General features: G+C 37.6%; 2 protein-coding genes across 6 annotated transcripts in view; one reads left to right on the top strand and one right to left on the bottom strand.

Annotated features, from left to right (window-relative positions):
* Positions 1-415: 415 nt before the first annotated feature.
* The window catches only part of HEATR4 (HEAT repeat containing 4), a 38,386-nt gene continuing 22,776 nt past the window's right edge, over positions 416-16,025 (bottom strand). For 4 of the 5 annotated variants that reach the window (XM_039331314.1, XM_039331407.1, XM_039331491.1 and 1 more), the window contains exons 11-18: positions 15,158-15,338; positions 13,209-13,278; positions 11,608-11,797; positions 10,038-10,116; positions 8,820-8,991; positions 8,143-8,204; positions 2,987-3,202; positions 416-673 (exon numbers count right to left, since the gene is read on the bottom strand). In XM_039331314.1, the coding sequence (XP_039187248.1) occupies positions 3,020-3,202; positions 8,143-8,204; positions 8,820-8,991; positions 10,038-10,116; positions 11,608-11,797; positions 13,209-13,278; positions 15,158-15,338 (937 nt within the window). In that variant the 3' untranslated portion in view covers positions 416-673; positions 2,987-3,019. Of the gene's footprint in view, positions 674-2,986; positions 3,203-8,142; positions 8,205-8,819; positions 8,992-10,037; positions 10,117-10,537; positions 10,626-11,607; positions 11,798-13,208; positions 13,279-15,157; positions 15,339-16,025 lie in introns of those variants that run through there. The other variant, XR_005555203.1, reaches the window with a different exon arrangement.
* On the top strand, positions 5,907-8,729 carry RIOX1 (ribosomal oxygenase 1). The gene has a single exon (XM_039331738.1). It carries the CDS (start codon positions 6,278-6,280, stop codon positions 8,117-8,119), a length of 1,842 nt encoding a protein of 613 aa, XP_039187672.1. The 5' UTR covers positions 5,907-6,277; the 3' UTR covers positions 8,120-8,729.

The following is a 16,025-nucleotide window of genomic DNA, read 5'->3' as shown; positions in this document are numbered from 1 at the left end:
GAGGCTGAGAGACAGTAACTGGCCTAAAGTCACCAGCCAGCTTTCATGGCTAAAGTGGGATTTGAATTCACAATCTCCTGCTTTCTAGCCTGGTGCCTTAACCACTAGACCAAATTGGCATATAAAATATAAATCATGTAAAAAGTTGATTTAAAAAAGAAACCATTTAACTGACCTGTTCTCTACGTCTTAGGTTCTAACCTAGGGGTATCAAACTGCCGGGCCATGGGCCGGATGCATCATAGCGAAACTGCACCCACCCCATTGCCGGCATTGGCAAAAATGTCACGATATGTCGCAACACCACATGTGACGAGTTTGACACCCCTGTTCTAACCAAACCATGTTGTTATTGAATATTTTAAGAGAAAGTGAAGGAATTGCCAACATATACAATGATAGAAATACAAGTTTCTTTGTTATGGTTTTAATCTTTTCCTCTTAGTTTTACTGAAAATTAATTGTACAAGTATAGGAAAATAATGCTAGTAAATGAGTACAAATACAAAATTAAGAGGAAATCTGCATTTACAAATACAGAACATAACTGCTTTAAACTCATCTAACATTCTCCAGTTCCTATAACACTTTTCTGTAACAGACTGAGCTTATAGCATTCCATTAGACTGAGTTTTTCAGCATAGCAGAGTTACACCACTGAATTCTGCTGCATCTGCAGGCAAAAATAAAAACAGTGACAATTTTACTATGCTGTAAATAAAGTTGTAAACATTTTCAGGAATCTTTAAATATTTGGACCAAAGATACTTGATGGCACTAAATAATTACAGACCAACAGCCGCTGGACAACACTGGCTCCTAACCAAGGCAGAAGTGATAGCTGCACTTCTTAAGCAATGCCAACAGCAGATCAGTCCTGATGCTCTCTTATCTTCAGTTTACTGTCAGTTAGAAATTTATTAGACAATATCAGTATAGGATCCATGCTACAAGTTTTTTAGGCTTGTTCATTTCCATGTTTATTTCATTGGGCAATCATTGCAAAACAAACCAATAATAATCAAACCAAAAACAGTTTACTGCAAAGAAAGATAGTTATGTAGATCTAGCCACATTAGCTTTTCAGATTCCTTTGTCTTCTTTCTAAACTATATTCATGGTTTTATAAAAGTAGTCCTTAACTTACAACAGTTCATTTAGAGACCATTCATAGTTACAGTGGCACTGGAAAAGGTGAGTTATGACTCTCATTTACACTTACGACCATTGCAGCATCCCCATGGTCACTTGATCAAAATTTGGACACCTGGCAACTAACTTATATTTATGACGGTTGTGGTATTCCAAGGTCATGTGATCCCTTTTTGCAACCTTGTAACAAGTAAAGTCAATGGGGAAGCCAGATTCACTTAACAACCATGTTACTAACTTAACAACTGCAGTGATTCACTTAACAACTGTGGCAAGAAAAGTCATAAAATGGGGGAAAACTCACTTAGCATATGTCTCACTTAGCAACAGAAATTTTGGGCTCAGTTGTGGTTGTAAGTCGAGGACTACCTGTACTAGCCTAAGAAGCTGGTAATAAAAAAAATCTAACTTAGCCTTTTAAATCAATAGATCTGGATTAAATTAATTCTACACAGGCCTGGCCTGTAAGCTCCCTTAAGAGAGGTCTATGTTTTAGAAATGAAATAACTATAAAATATTATTCTGATTGCAAGTTTACTCATTCAGAGTTTTGCAGATTTTCAAGCTAAAATAATTTAGAAAAACAAGTTTATACAAATGATTATTGAACCATCAGGTGCAGTTGTAATATAAAGTCTAATTAAGAAAATACTATTCTGATGGCTTCACTGTAAAATTTTGAAACTGTGAGTCTAGGAACACTAGTTAGATTAGAAGATTGCATTAGTGAGCAGCCACACAAAAATAAATAAACAGAAACATATTTTATGCATATATAAGCATTTTACTACAAAAAGATGAAATTAAACTGATAGCATGTGTATAATTATGCAAATGGAGAAAAAGAAACTAATCATATTCATGTAGGATTCCTCTGAATGTAGCAGCAAATCAATTCAAACAACAAATATGCAATACTTACTGGCCCTATTTGGAATAAAAGAAAGAAAACAAAGAAAGCCTAATATAGAATAGCATCATCTGTGAACCAAGTTGTTATGTCCAGGTCATGCCACAATGAATCACTGTCTATAGAGACAAAATATTCATTTAGCATATTGTGAATCCATGAACTCTCCCATATCTGGATGATCATATTAGTTTTAAAACATCAAACTGAAAGCATGTTTTAAGATGATTAATTGCTACGGGACTTTATACACAGATAGCATTTTATGAACTACAGAAAATAACTTGCAGTACATCATAATCCTAACTATGTTTACAATGGAAGCCTTAGTAGGCTCAGTGAATTTTTTTCTTAGCACTTATAATTAAAACCTGTATTCCTGTGCTGTATTAATCCATAATGTGGACTGTTTGGTGTTTGTTTAGAATGTTCTCTAAATCCAATCACTATGGTATGCAAATATATCTATGGCTTAACTGGAATTTATCCATCAAAACCCATTGTTAAGAAATTATGACTAAGCATAATATATGAACCAAATCAGAGGCTCAATAACTTTGATTCAGCAGGAAGCTTGTATGGAATCATGAATTACTTTGACAAAATGAAATAAAACATCCCTAGCAATTTCTCAATAGTTGTTGTGTTGTAATATTTTGCATATAGTTTGAAAGATATTGGATATAGTTCTAAATGCAGGTTACCTGAGAAAGAGAATCACCCCGCCCCAATTTTAGAGTTATCATTTATTGTTTTAATGTTTCATATTGTTTTGATTGATTTGAGAACATAATGGAGGATCCAAAAATTAGCATACTGTAAGTGCAATGAACAATTGCATTTAAATACCATTCTTTCTGCAAACTTCTGAGAGCTATAATTTGTACATACACAACCAGAAAAGCCCAGCCAGAATATTTGTACCTTCCGCAGTGAAAGGGTCAGCCAAGTAACCTGTTATGATTCAAAATGGACAGCAGATATTTTTGTTTTGCCCTTTTCGATGTTCTCGGATTCTTTATGCTTTTCTGTAGTTGTTTCTGATTTCTTGAGATGTTTTTCCCTTTCTGCCTTGTGTCTTTTTAGTGCCTCATAAAAGGCTCTTCGTGTCCAGGGATTTGGAGGGATTCCTAACCAAGGCTAAAATACAAGTAGTAAAGCAAAATATCAACAGACAGGAGTGAAAACACATAGGCCCATATATCCTCCCATATATATAATATATATACTATGGCTATTAACTATTATCTAACTATTACAATCAAACTGCATATTACTTCATAGGGATCATCCAAATTCTTCAACTGAAATGATATTGAAAGCCTTGCCTAAAGTAAATTCTTCTGCATGGAAGAATGTATTGGACTACAATGGCCATCGCTTTTAGGTGTACTGGACTACAATGGCCATCGCTTTCAAAAGGCCTGTTGGCTGGCTATTAGCTAGGTGTTATAATCAGGTCACAAATGGTGATCATAGGGCTGTGGGACACTGAAAGGTTGTAATTGTAAGATACTTGCCAAGTGCTTGAATCGTGACATGAAATGGCTGCAACTATGAAGACTAAGTGTAAGTTTCCTTGTTAAGCACTATCTAAGGTGACCAACCGTCCTCCTTTAGGGAGGACAGTCCTCCTTTTGTGAGTTCTGTCCTCCCTCGAAAAGTGTCCTCCTACATGTCCTCCTTTTTGATATTTGAAGACTAATCTGCAGGGCTTTTTTTTCCTCATAGAACGCTCAGAATGGTGTTCTGGCACCTTTTTTTGATGTTTTTTTTTCAACTTTTGCATGAGCTGTGCTACTCCCCCTATTGGCTTTCGAAAGCCAATAGGAATTGCTGCTGAGCGCGCCAAAACATCCAGCCAGCAAACTTTGCACATGTAAGTTGTCTGCAGCGAAGGCGAATTGGCAGGAACTTTGCACCCCTCCCTGCTACCCAAGTACACCATCTCCTAGTTAATCCCGAAGATACCTGGAGGAGATTGAAGCAGCAACGCCATGGTAACTTTCTCTTGATCTTCAGCCTGCTAGGGCGATAATGGCTGCGGGCGCAAGAGGCAGGGGCGACAGGGCTGCTGCAGGCAGGGATATGAGGGACGGCAGTGGCTGGCTGCCCCCTGTGCTGTGGGAGCTGCGGGGCCTGCTCAACATGGGGCTGTACAGGGTGGGCGGTGATGCTGGCGGGGTGGCTGCAGGCAGGGTGTGTCGATGGCGGGCTGCCCCCCAGGGCCGGAGCCGGGACAGCTAGTGCTTTGGGAGCCGCGGGGCCCACTCTACACGGCAGGGCAGCAGTGCTGGCGGGGCAGCTGCGGGCGGGGACGCAGCATGTAAGCATAATTACAATATAAAATGTTATTGTTACAAATGTTTTTTATTATGCATTTATCATATTATAGTGTATTCTGTATTATTGTTGCAATGAATAAAATGTTTCTTTTATTTACAATATTTTTTTCTTCAATTTATTTGTGTCCTCCTTTTCATTATAAAAAAGTTGGTCACCTTAACTATCGTAACTTTGAACAGTCGCTGAACAAGGATTACCTGTAATGGTCTTGCTGCAACCTGTCTGATATGCCTTTATGGAAAAATACTGTAAATGCCTTGAGTGCCAGATCCTTTTAGAATAAAAGTCTGGGTCTACTGCTTTCTCCATGCCAATTTTGGTGCTGCTGCTCCAATACTGATGCTACATCAGGCCAATTGCATAAGCCAAATGACCTTGAAGGGAAGTTGGCAATGACTGAAGAGAACAGATTGCAGTCAAGACTGTGGTTGCCACTAAAGGAAGACTTGTACCAGGAAAAGATGGAAAATGCTACTTTCATATCAGATCAGAAAAGTGTGACGTTAACCATCTTGGTTATAGGCTAGGAATGTGAGGAGGGCTGTGTTGTGTGAAAATGTCATTAAAAATATTTCACAAGGCATCTATATCAAAATTCAGGAGCAAATTTGCACTATTTTCACATTTTTGGGTTCAGATTTGCTCTATTTGCAAATTCTTGGGTTCAATTGACAGTTTGGGAAAATCATATAAAAAGTACTTTTGACCAGTCTGAAATCTGTCAGAATTAACTAAATGTAATATTAGCTTTAATACCTGGGAAAGCTTTTGATTACCCGCCCCTTTGCTTTTAATTTTTGTATCAATGGAAAAGATATAAAAACTCACAAAACCAGAACATCACTTGTCAATTGACTGGTAGGCCTACAGCATTACTTTTTAATGCAGATGATAAAGCCTTTATTTCAGTTTCAACCTTAATGAGAAAAGCATTAAGATCAGCTGTTTCCTATTGTATGGACAATTATTTGGTTATTAATTACAAAATGAAATAAAACAACATAAAATTATGGTCTTTTCTAAGGCAACATTTGTATTTATACAAATGTAAATTTATATAGTAAATCGGTGGGAATGTTATTTATTTATATAGTCATCAAATTCAGAAGAGGATTCTAGGTGACTTGTAATTTGATGAAATATGAAAAACAAGTAATTAAACATATGATTGGCTCAATGTACTATAACACTGGAACATTGAAAAAAATAACTAACAGAAATAAGAGTTTGTGGAGCAGTATTGTGATCTGGTGTGAATTGAGGAGCACAGAAAGTCCTGGAGTTAAGACCACTTGTTCAGCAACACTTATTTATATATTTTTTTTCATCTGATGTCATTTTTTTCTTTCTTTTTCTTTGTTTCTTCTTTTTCTTTGTTTCTTCTTTTCCTTTACTCTTTTTCACACTATATTTTTTTTCTTTGTATATGCAAAATATTTTAATAAAAACTACTTTAATTTTGATCACGTGACCATGGGGATGCTGCAGCGGTAGTGTGAAAAACGGTCATAAATCACTTTTTTTAATGCCATTGTAACTTTGAATGGTCACTAAATTAAGTATTGTAAGTCGAGGACAAATGATTGTTCAATCTTCTAATCGCGTAAGATTGCACCATGGCAGGCTTCTATCCCACCGGCGGGAAAGGAAGGGACGGGATTTTATATTAAACTAGAGACTCCAGTGATAACGAAGACGGGTCACATTTACAGCACTCCACGCACGAAATCCCCCCTGCCTTCTTCTTTGACGTCAGAATGGAAGGGCGGAGCTAAGACACGAACAGGAAGAACAGAAAGAGCTAGCCTTGCCCGGAAATCCTTCGTCGCGTTACGCCCTGGGGCGGGCTGTACTTGTCCCGAGCTCGGCATGGAGCTACTGAATCCACGTGTGTCTGCCCGAGCCGCCTATAATTCTTTCGTACCGCTCGGTGAACGGGACCGGCCGAAACAACCCCCCGGCCCGCCTCGTGGCGTTTCGCTTTCCCTGAAGCGCCGAGGAGTCAAGAAGCGGCAGCTGAAAGGCTCGGCAGCCGGGAACTGCTCTGCTGCATCCGAAGCGGCCGACCGGGAGCAGCTTAGAAATGCGTTCCCGCTTTCGGGTACCAAGGAAAAGCGAAAACTGAAACGGAATAATATCTTGAGTGGCAAATATTTGGCTCCCTTGCAGAGCCGTCAGAAAACGTTGCGGAAGAAGACGGAGCGCAGACGGGCAGACCAAAAAGCTCCAGAATCACCTCCAGCTGCTGCTGCTGCTGCACTGCCCCATGGAGAAGAGGAACCCTTCTACTCCCGGAAATTGTCTTCGGGCTATTCTCTCCGTTCCCTCCTCCAAGATTTGGGGAACGTCCAGGATAGCCGGGAGCGAGCTGCCAAACTGTTCCACTGGCTCATAGCTCCTGTTTCCTCGCAGGAATTCTTTGATCAGTACTGGGAGAAGTCACCGCTTCTGATTCACAGGCACAACCCAAATTATTATCAGGACCTCTTCTCTACTGCTGAGTTTGATAACATCCTACGCAACCACAATGTCCAATTTGGTGTCAACTTGGATGTGACTAGTTATGAGGATGGGAAGAGGGAGACCCATAATCCTGTGGGCAGGGCAGTGCCGGCTGTGGTCTGGGACTTTTACAGGAACGGCTGTTCCCTCAGGATGCTGAACCCTCAGGCCTTTTCAGTTACCCTCTGGCATGTCCTGTCTATCCTACAGGAGCAGTTCAGCAGTATGGTTGGTGCCAACACTTATCTGACTCCTGCTGGAACTCAAGGCTTTGCCCCTCATTATGATGATATTGAAGCATTTGTGATCCAGCTGGAAGGAAAGAAGCATTGGCGGGTTTATGCCCCCAGACTGCAGGATGAGATATTGCCTCAGTTTTCAAGTAGCAATTTTAGCCAGATGGAGATTGGTGAACCGATTCTGGAGACTGTCTTAGAAGCTGGGGACCTGCTATACTTCCCCCGTGGGTTTATACATCAGGGGAATTGCCTCCCAGAGGCTCATTCACTCCACATAACAGTTTCCTCCTATCAGCGAAACTCCTGGGGAGATCTGTTGGAAAAACTTCTCCCTGTAACATTGAAGATGGCCATTGAAGAAGACATTGAATATCGCCAAGGTCTCCCTGTGGACTATCTGGAATACATGGGAGTCATAAACACTGATGCTGATGATCCACGCCGAACTCTGTTTTTGCAGAAAATCAGGACTCTAGTCACAAAACTAATGGATTATGCACCAGTTGATGCTGCAGTGGATCAAAAAGCCAAGTCTTTTCTTCATGACTGTCTTCCTCCAGTGCTGACTGAGACTGAAAAAGCACTGAGTGTTTTCAGGCATCCAGCACGGTGGGAGAATGGAAATGTGCAAAATGTTGATGTCCAGCTTGAGAAAACTACACAAATACGTTTACTTCGATATGGCATTGTCAGGTTGTGCAATGAAGGAGATGCTACATTGTTGTATTATACCACAGAAAACTCAAGAGTGTACCACAAGGAGGAGCCTAAGTATTGTGAAATAGAGTCTGAATACATAGAGGGAATTGAATTTTTGCTCTCCTGTTACCCAAATTACATCTCTGTGGATGCCCTTCCTTGTGGTTCTTTGAACGATAAGATTGCTTTGGCAACTTTTTTATTCGAGAAGGGATTGGTGATTACTAAAAAACCTCTTTTATCTGGTAACATAAAAATAAATGGATTGTAAGAAGTTATTTTTCTTCTACTTACTAGTATATTTATGATAGTAATCCAAAGCTTTGAAAACTTCCTGCTTGGTATTTGTGTTTGATCTGCACAGATAAAGAGATACATATATATATATTAGATAAACTATAGAAAGATAAAAGATGTAATTTGATCTGCTTTTTAAAATGTTTATAACATGTTTATTCTTAACTTTGGAAGTCAGTTTTTGTCTTTTAAAATGTGAGCTAGGTTAAAGTAATGAAAAAAATTATTCCAATAAAAGATTGCAACAAACCTATATGGTAGACTTAAAGCTTTTTGACTTGGAAAAATGTAAAGATTTTTTTATTTAAGCCCACTGTATGTGATTAGAAATTTAAAAAGCAGGAGATCTACATGTAATATAGTTGATTAGCGTAGAGCAGAGAAAGCCAAATCCAGCACTAGTTCCACTATTACCTTGTGCAACTCTTTACATTGATCCTACAGACTTTACAAACTAAGCAAAACATATTTGGCAGAATTCATTTCTACTCACAATTTTTAAAGCTCAGATTTTATAATATATATATATATTATTTCAGAGACCCTTTTCTCTCTCTGTGTTATGTGAAACAGAGTAATAGTTTTCTAGCTATCTAGAAAGGATGCTAGGGAGAAAAAAGGGGGGGGGATAACTACTGTTCCATCAAACTCTTTTTCATTCCATTCTACATTACCAGTGAAAGCAGTTTTAACAACATCAAGGAAGATGTCACGAATATCTCTATATGCAAAGATGTCTTCCTTTTCCCGATAAATGCAATGGGCTTCATGCCACATATTTTCTATTACTTCTTGAAGTTTTAGTACTTTCTTTATCACTAGAGGTGTTTGGCTTAATCTGGAAATCTGCAACACAAATTGTAAATTTTTTTTACACCATTTATCAATATAACTTTACCCAATTCACAATTTTTGCATCATATTAATTTTTTTTGCTTTCTTAGAATATGGAAGTACAATAGGGAAATATAGTTGAAGAGTGAGCTGCTAAACTAAACAGTTAATAACTTTTAACTTATGTGAGAAAGCAAGTGTTAAGATTGTGCTTTTAACTTTTTCAGATGCTTGTTAAGCTACTTGAAGCTTTGTCAAAATCGGGCTATATGAGTTCAAATAGCATGGACAATTGAAGTTATGTTTTTTTAATCACCATAGAGCTTTGCATACAACAAATAAAATCTTAATTTTTCACTAAGATTCCTGTTTTCTTTAGTTCTCCATGTGCAGTGTGACATAAAGGATATTGGCAACTAGTAGGTCTTATTCCTCTAGCTACAGATCTCAGTGTTGGGTGCTCTGCAGTCTATACCTATACCTTGTGATATATCTTGTCACTTTCAGAATGCACATATATCTTTTCTTAGTAAAAACCTTTATGAATACAAAGCACATCTTGTTTGAAATGATGATAAATCAATTTCCTGGTGTATTAACTTCTTACACCGGAGGGATGCTGATGAGGTCATGCATTCAACAGGGATTTTTCTCATTGTGATATAGTATCTTTTTGGAGAATCTGAATGCATACTTGATCTTCTATATGAATGCAATCAAGATATGCAGAAGTCTCTTGCTTATCATTACCTTGTAGTCTCCTACAGTCTATCTCTAAATACAGTATAAGCCAACAGTTGCTTCAGAACTTTGGAATATGGCCATGTAAAATTCATGCTGACTATCTGATTGCTCTGGTATGATCCTAAGGCCCTCTATGTAACAATTAGCACACTCTTATGTATTGCAATTTGAGATTGTTTCAAATTTTCAGAAGTTACCAGTATTTAGAAATGTGAATATGGAAAGGAAAAGTTTCTTGAAGTGTGGAAATAGCTATTTAATTTTTTGCCTCCTAAAAAAAAAGCAACAGAACATTTTAGATTATAATTTGTTACCTCATTCTTGATTTTTTGGATCATTTCTTGCTCTTCCTCTTGTTCAAATTTGAAATTTGTCACAGCACGACTCACTTCTCTGTTCAGAGAAACAGGCCTTTTCAGAAATCTCAAAAGTCAAATCTACATTTTATTTATTCAGAATTTATTTATATGCCATCCCCCTTCCCTTAAGAGCATTTATTTTTATCTTTGCTGAACACATAGCATCTGATAGACTTTTTCTGTATATCTGAGGCTAGCGCAATGCTACAAAAATGTCTTGTTCCATTTGCAATTAAATGTTCAATCCTTCCCCAAATTTAGAAAAAGGTTAATCCCAGAGAAAACTATTCCATTATTAGGTCCACACACTCTTTCAGGTGTGTGGGCCTAAGTTTCCATCCTTTCCAATTAATAGAGCCTGTTGTCAATGAAAACCCTCAGACACTAGAAAAATACCAATTATTTTCTTCTTTAGATATCTGTGTAAACCTAAATGAAATTATCTTGCTACTTACAAGGATAGATCCTCTCCTGGAATCTCCACATAGCCTCACTTAGTGCTACAATCTTGTGCACAAGTTGTTTGGCAATACATTTCACCAACTTCAATAAGGGAATAGACATTTATTGAGAGGACTGCACAGTGCATATATTGGAAGTATTACAACTAATGATGCCTATTACGATTTGACTAAAGTGTACAAATGGTATTTGCTGAATATCTATTACTGTTAAAAAGGAACTTATATTATAGTCCTCGGCTTACAATCTTAATGGAGCCTGATCCATCATGGTCATAAGTGTAACAATCGTAAAATGGGTCACCCACATGAGCAATCCACCTTTTGTGGTGATTGTTAAGTGAATGCTGCAGTCATAAAATGACCACTGGTCGTTAAGCAAATGCCAAAGTTGTTAAGCACACCACTATGATCTGGTTTTGTAGTAACCAGAAGTAAATGCCAGTTTTTTGCAAAACCGTTGTAAAATATGATCATGTGACCACAGGAGCTACAAATGGCCGTAACATGCACTCATGGGGGTGGGTGAGCAACTGTGGGAACTTTGGAACTAGTTCATAAGTAGCTCCAGGGAGGCCCATCATAACTTCAAACAATCACTAAGCAACCGGTCGTAAATCAAAGACTAGCTATAATTGACTAGACTGCTCTCAAGTCATTAATAAAATATTATAGACAGGATTCAAAGATTGCATCAAGTCTTGTCTTGCTTAAAACTATAATTAGGATTATAGTTATAAACTATAATTATAAATTATAATTAGGAGTCGTGAGCCACAAACCATGGTTTAAAAATCACAATTGGCAATACAGACTATTATTGTCCCATCCCCACATCCGATTACTATAAATCAGTGCAGTGGCAAGAAACACTTACATTTGAAGAACAAGGGGATATTTTTTTCAAAGTTGTAATAAGAAAACATTCTGGCTGAGGAACGCTAGAAGTTGAAAATTCCACCTATCTTAAAGTTGCCAAGGTTGAGAGACACGGTCCTATAGAATGTCCTCACAGAAGGAACTTTCTAAACATATGAGTGGTCTTTAGGAAAACAATAACTTACTCTTTCACTTTCTCATTTGGTTCCAGTATCATTCTCATCAGTAAAGTAGCCCGAACAGTTTCATCCTGCATTTTGAGAGTGATGATACTCCGGCAGGCTTCCCTCCGTACTCCAGGATCTTCTTCATAATGAAGGGCCCAGAGAAGAAGGTCTTTTAGGTAAGGACTTGCCTCACCTATCTGACCCAAAGCTGTCAGAAAAGAAAATGATAGTTGCTTTGGCATTTTATGTCAAGAAGGTGAGCTTTTTGTCTCTGTGAACCAGTATTTGCCAGTTATCTGAATAGACCTATATATTCTGAAATGAAATACTACTCTTAACAGAAGCCAAAGAACCTTACAAGCCTTCTCTCTTGAACTAAAGAAGTGATGCTATATTGTATTGATCATATTAATAGTGTTGATCTTTTTGCAAATAAGTCATTTCTTTATGCAGCTATGGGATAATACCGTACTCCTAACTCAGGGGTTCTCAACCTTGGCAACTTTAAGACTTGTGGACTTCAACTTCAACTTCTGGGAGTTGAAGTCCACAAGTCTTAAAGTTGCCAAGGTTGAGAACCCCTGTGACCTAACTGATCAATTAATGCATTAAAAAACAGTGTTAGTTTAACAGAATGTCAGAATCCAAAATCACAGAATGGAGTTAACTGGCAAAGTGTTAATAGAGATAAGTGTGTTATTAATAAAACAGTGAAGGATGAACAACTGATGGCCACATTAGATTTAGTATCAACCTTATCACTTTCTATACTCAACATGCACAATTTTAAAGTATTATTTATGCCCTGTATATCTCATTTAAATTATTATTGGTTTTTGTTGTACCTACTCATAGTTTCTGGAGATGGGCAGAATATAATGAAATGAACTAAGCATCTTAGTAAGCCTGCTGGAGAATTCTGGTAGTTGAAATCCAAACATCTTAAAGTTACCCAGATTGGGAAACACTGGTTTAGTTAATAAATAAGTAAATCTTCTTCCTTCCAGCTCCAGCAAATTACCAGAATTTGAAATGATTATAGAAAGAGGGTTTTGATCCAATTTGATTATATTTAGTGTAGACTTTTTCTTCTTTATGTACCACTCTACTGACATCAAAATTTTTGTAAATTACCTTTTAAGCCAGCCATTTCAAATAAACCGTACATAATATAGTTCATGCCTACATGCAGGTGGTCCATTTTATTGGCCTCATGAAGATTAAATTTACTGCCCTGCTCACTTGCTGTATCTCTATGGATCATAAGTTGGGAGTACAGTTGTTTGATTAGACTTGATAATCACAACACATTTAAATCCATCTTAGCCTACTCCTAGTGGGCCTAAGCCAAGCATGGTTAACCTGGGTCCATGTTGCTCGCTCATACACACACACACACACACACACACACACAAATAATCATGGATGCAATACAATACATACTTCCTAAAATGTAAGCCTTATTCAGGATGTAAGAAGACCAGTTTCCTGTTCTTTTAGTGACCAACTAGATGAATTTTTCACAAATAAGAGAACATCCAAAATTACAGTTACAAAAACTATTTATAGATAGGGTTCAAACTGTCATAAGAATTCTCATCAGTTTAATAGTACAATACCTCTGATGGCAAGAGCTTTGATTTTCCATAAAGGATCGGTCTGCATGATCTTAAAAAGGCATTTCAGTACCTGTTCAACAACAACAGCAACAAAATCTGTTGACGGATATATAGAGCCTTATTCATATATCTTTTTAAAATAGGGTTATTTATATTCAATACATAATTTTTTCCAAAATTAAAAGCTTCAACTAGAGAACCAAGTCCACAATATGCAAGTACAGATGTATCACACAATAAAAGCTTATGAAGATAATTACAATAATTATGTCTTGTGACTTGCTAGATATTGATAAATCCCTGATTCATCCTTCTTGCTGAAAAAAAGTTTGCTTTTACACAAGGAACGGGCTTTAAGGAATAGATAACTGGCAGACCACAAACCAGATTCAGCTCTCAAAGCACTTCATCCTGTTGGCTCTACCTTTTTCTTCCTATTGAGGTGTCTGTGGGATGAAGCCTTTAGTTGCAGTTTTGCCTGCTACTTTGTCATTTCTATTTTCAAAAGGAAGAAATAATTATCAATTTGTCTGAAGAAGACTTTTCAAGACACATCTTTTGTTCTCTGTTCTTCCCTTCCTGCCTTCTATTTTTTGACACCTTTATGCTTAGGAATAACATGAAATAACCTTTTATCCAGGCACTGCATCTCACTGGAGTGAGCAAGTTATGGCATTCAGGCATTGTTGAACTACAAAACTCCCTATAAACCCAAACAACAAAGTCATTGTTGACAGAAGTTTGGGCTTTAGGAACATTTGGCAGATTACAGATTCCTCACCATAACTCGAATTTGATTGGAGTCATGGTTTTTCCCTCCCATGGAAAAAAGATGCTAGGTATAGGTAATCCTTGACTTACAGCCTATCATTTAGTGACTGAACAGAAGACTGAACTATACTTACGACCAGGTTCTAAGTTCTGACGGTGCCCCCCCCCAGCGGTCACATAATTGCAACTGCTTGCAGGGTCTCATCATAGCACCACAATTTAGATTTTTTTTTTTAAAGGAAACTGGCCTTTACTTCTGGATACTGGCAGAAAATGCCCATTGCGGACAATGGATTCACTTAAAGACCATCACATTAATTTAATGACCACTGCAAAAAAGATAAATTGGGTGCAATTACATGATGGCCTGCTTAACGACTGGCATGATTGTGATTGTAATTCCAGGATCAATTAAAGTCATAAGTTGAGGACTACCTTTAATGCCTTTAGGCCTTCAGCAAATAAATGATATGGTTTAAAAGATAAGGTGCCCCCATTAAGCAATTGCCCCTTCTTGTATGTATAAATAAAGCCCCATCTACTACCGTAGATGATGCCAACTTTATTCAGATATTGGCACAAATCCAGAGCACAATGTACATAATTAGTGCTGACCAGAAGGGGATATATCAAAAGGCACATTCAATCAAAATAAACATCCAGTGTAGAAATATAATTGCATATCCTGTTTTATAACCCAACCAGTTATAATAATAATAACAACAACAACAACAACAACAATAGTAAAGTTGGAAGAGACCTTGGAGGTCATCTATTCCAACCCCCTGCTCAGGCAGGAAAAATGGACAAATGGCTGTCCAGTCTCTTCTTTAAAATTTCCAATGTTGGAGCATTCACCGCTTCTGGAGGCAGGTTGTTCCACTGATTAATTGTTCTAACTGTCAGGAAGTTTCTCCTTAGTTCTAGGTTGCTTCTCTCCTTGATTAGTTTCCACCCGTTGCTTCTTGTCCTGCCTTCAGGTGCTTTATGTATGCAGAAGACTGGTTCTGCACACAGATTTTCCTTACTAAACTAGGATATTTCTTCATTCACAAGCAGATTTTATTGTTTTATTCTAGATCAGAGTAATGTAACTCTGAGAATCTTGCATTCAGGAATGGGGTTTATTTACACCTTTGCATTCAAATCCTTTATCAGTGGTTTTAGTGAACACTTACTGTCTCTTCTTTAATCTGAAGTGCTCCGGCTGCCCAGCAAGCTTCTTTTCTGACAGCTACAAAGTCATCAGAGAAACACTGAAGAAAGCCAGGGAGCAGCCTGGCTGTCATGAATTTCAGCCAGCCAATCAACGAAAGAGCTTCCACTTTCTTCCGGCAATCTCCCCTTTTTAGATTCTCTCTGAGAGGATAAGTATGCTATTAGTGAATGATAAGCTCACTTGATTTATGCATAGAGGGAATTGAAAATTGAAAATAAAAGAAAATGTATTACTTAGCTTTGAGGGCAAAGATAAATAATAATACACAACAGCTTCAATGCAAACATTTGTCATCATGTTATTAGTTGCTATGTTTAGCATAAATAATTATACAGCTAATTATACATCAATCAGTTTTTAGGGATCCTAAAATGTTTTAGGAATCCTTTCAAAGAACATTGGAAGACACCTGTACAAGCAAAGGGGTAGGGGCCATTCCACACCTGATATATATGACAATTGTTTTTTGTTGTCCCATTTCCTTTCTGCCATCTATTCTCTTCTAGGGTGTTTCTTAGTTTTGGGAAAATATTTTCGTGAGGTACAAGGCTACAGGAATGCAAGAAAGCTATCTTTCCTTGCAGGTAATAGAAATTCGGTCCTTTGTGCATGAGAAATCTTTACACAAAAGAATATTTTTCTCCTTTTATCATCACAAAGAACAGGCCGTATCATAATACTGATGGCAGTTTGCGTATAAATATACCAATGTGAGATATCATTTCTCATGTTAGGGTATTGTGGAGGTGGTTTGTGTCCAATGGAGATACTGTACCACATCTATGTTGCTACATAAAAGTACAGATAATGCAAGTGATGTATGATGC

Source organism: Crotalus tigris, unplaced genomic scaffold, assembly GCF_016545835.1.
Source record: "Crotalus tigris isolate CLP2741 ecotype Arizona unplaced genomic scaffold, ASM1654583v1 scf7180000017545.3456711, whole genome shotgun sequence".
Taxonomy (NCBI): domain Eukaryota; kingdom Metazoa; phylum Chordata; class Lepidosauria; order Squamata; family Viperidae; genus Crotalus; species Crotalus tigris.
Note: the sequence above shows the minus strand (reverse complement) of the source record. Positions and strands in the feature narration are given on the sequence as shown.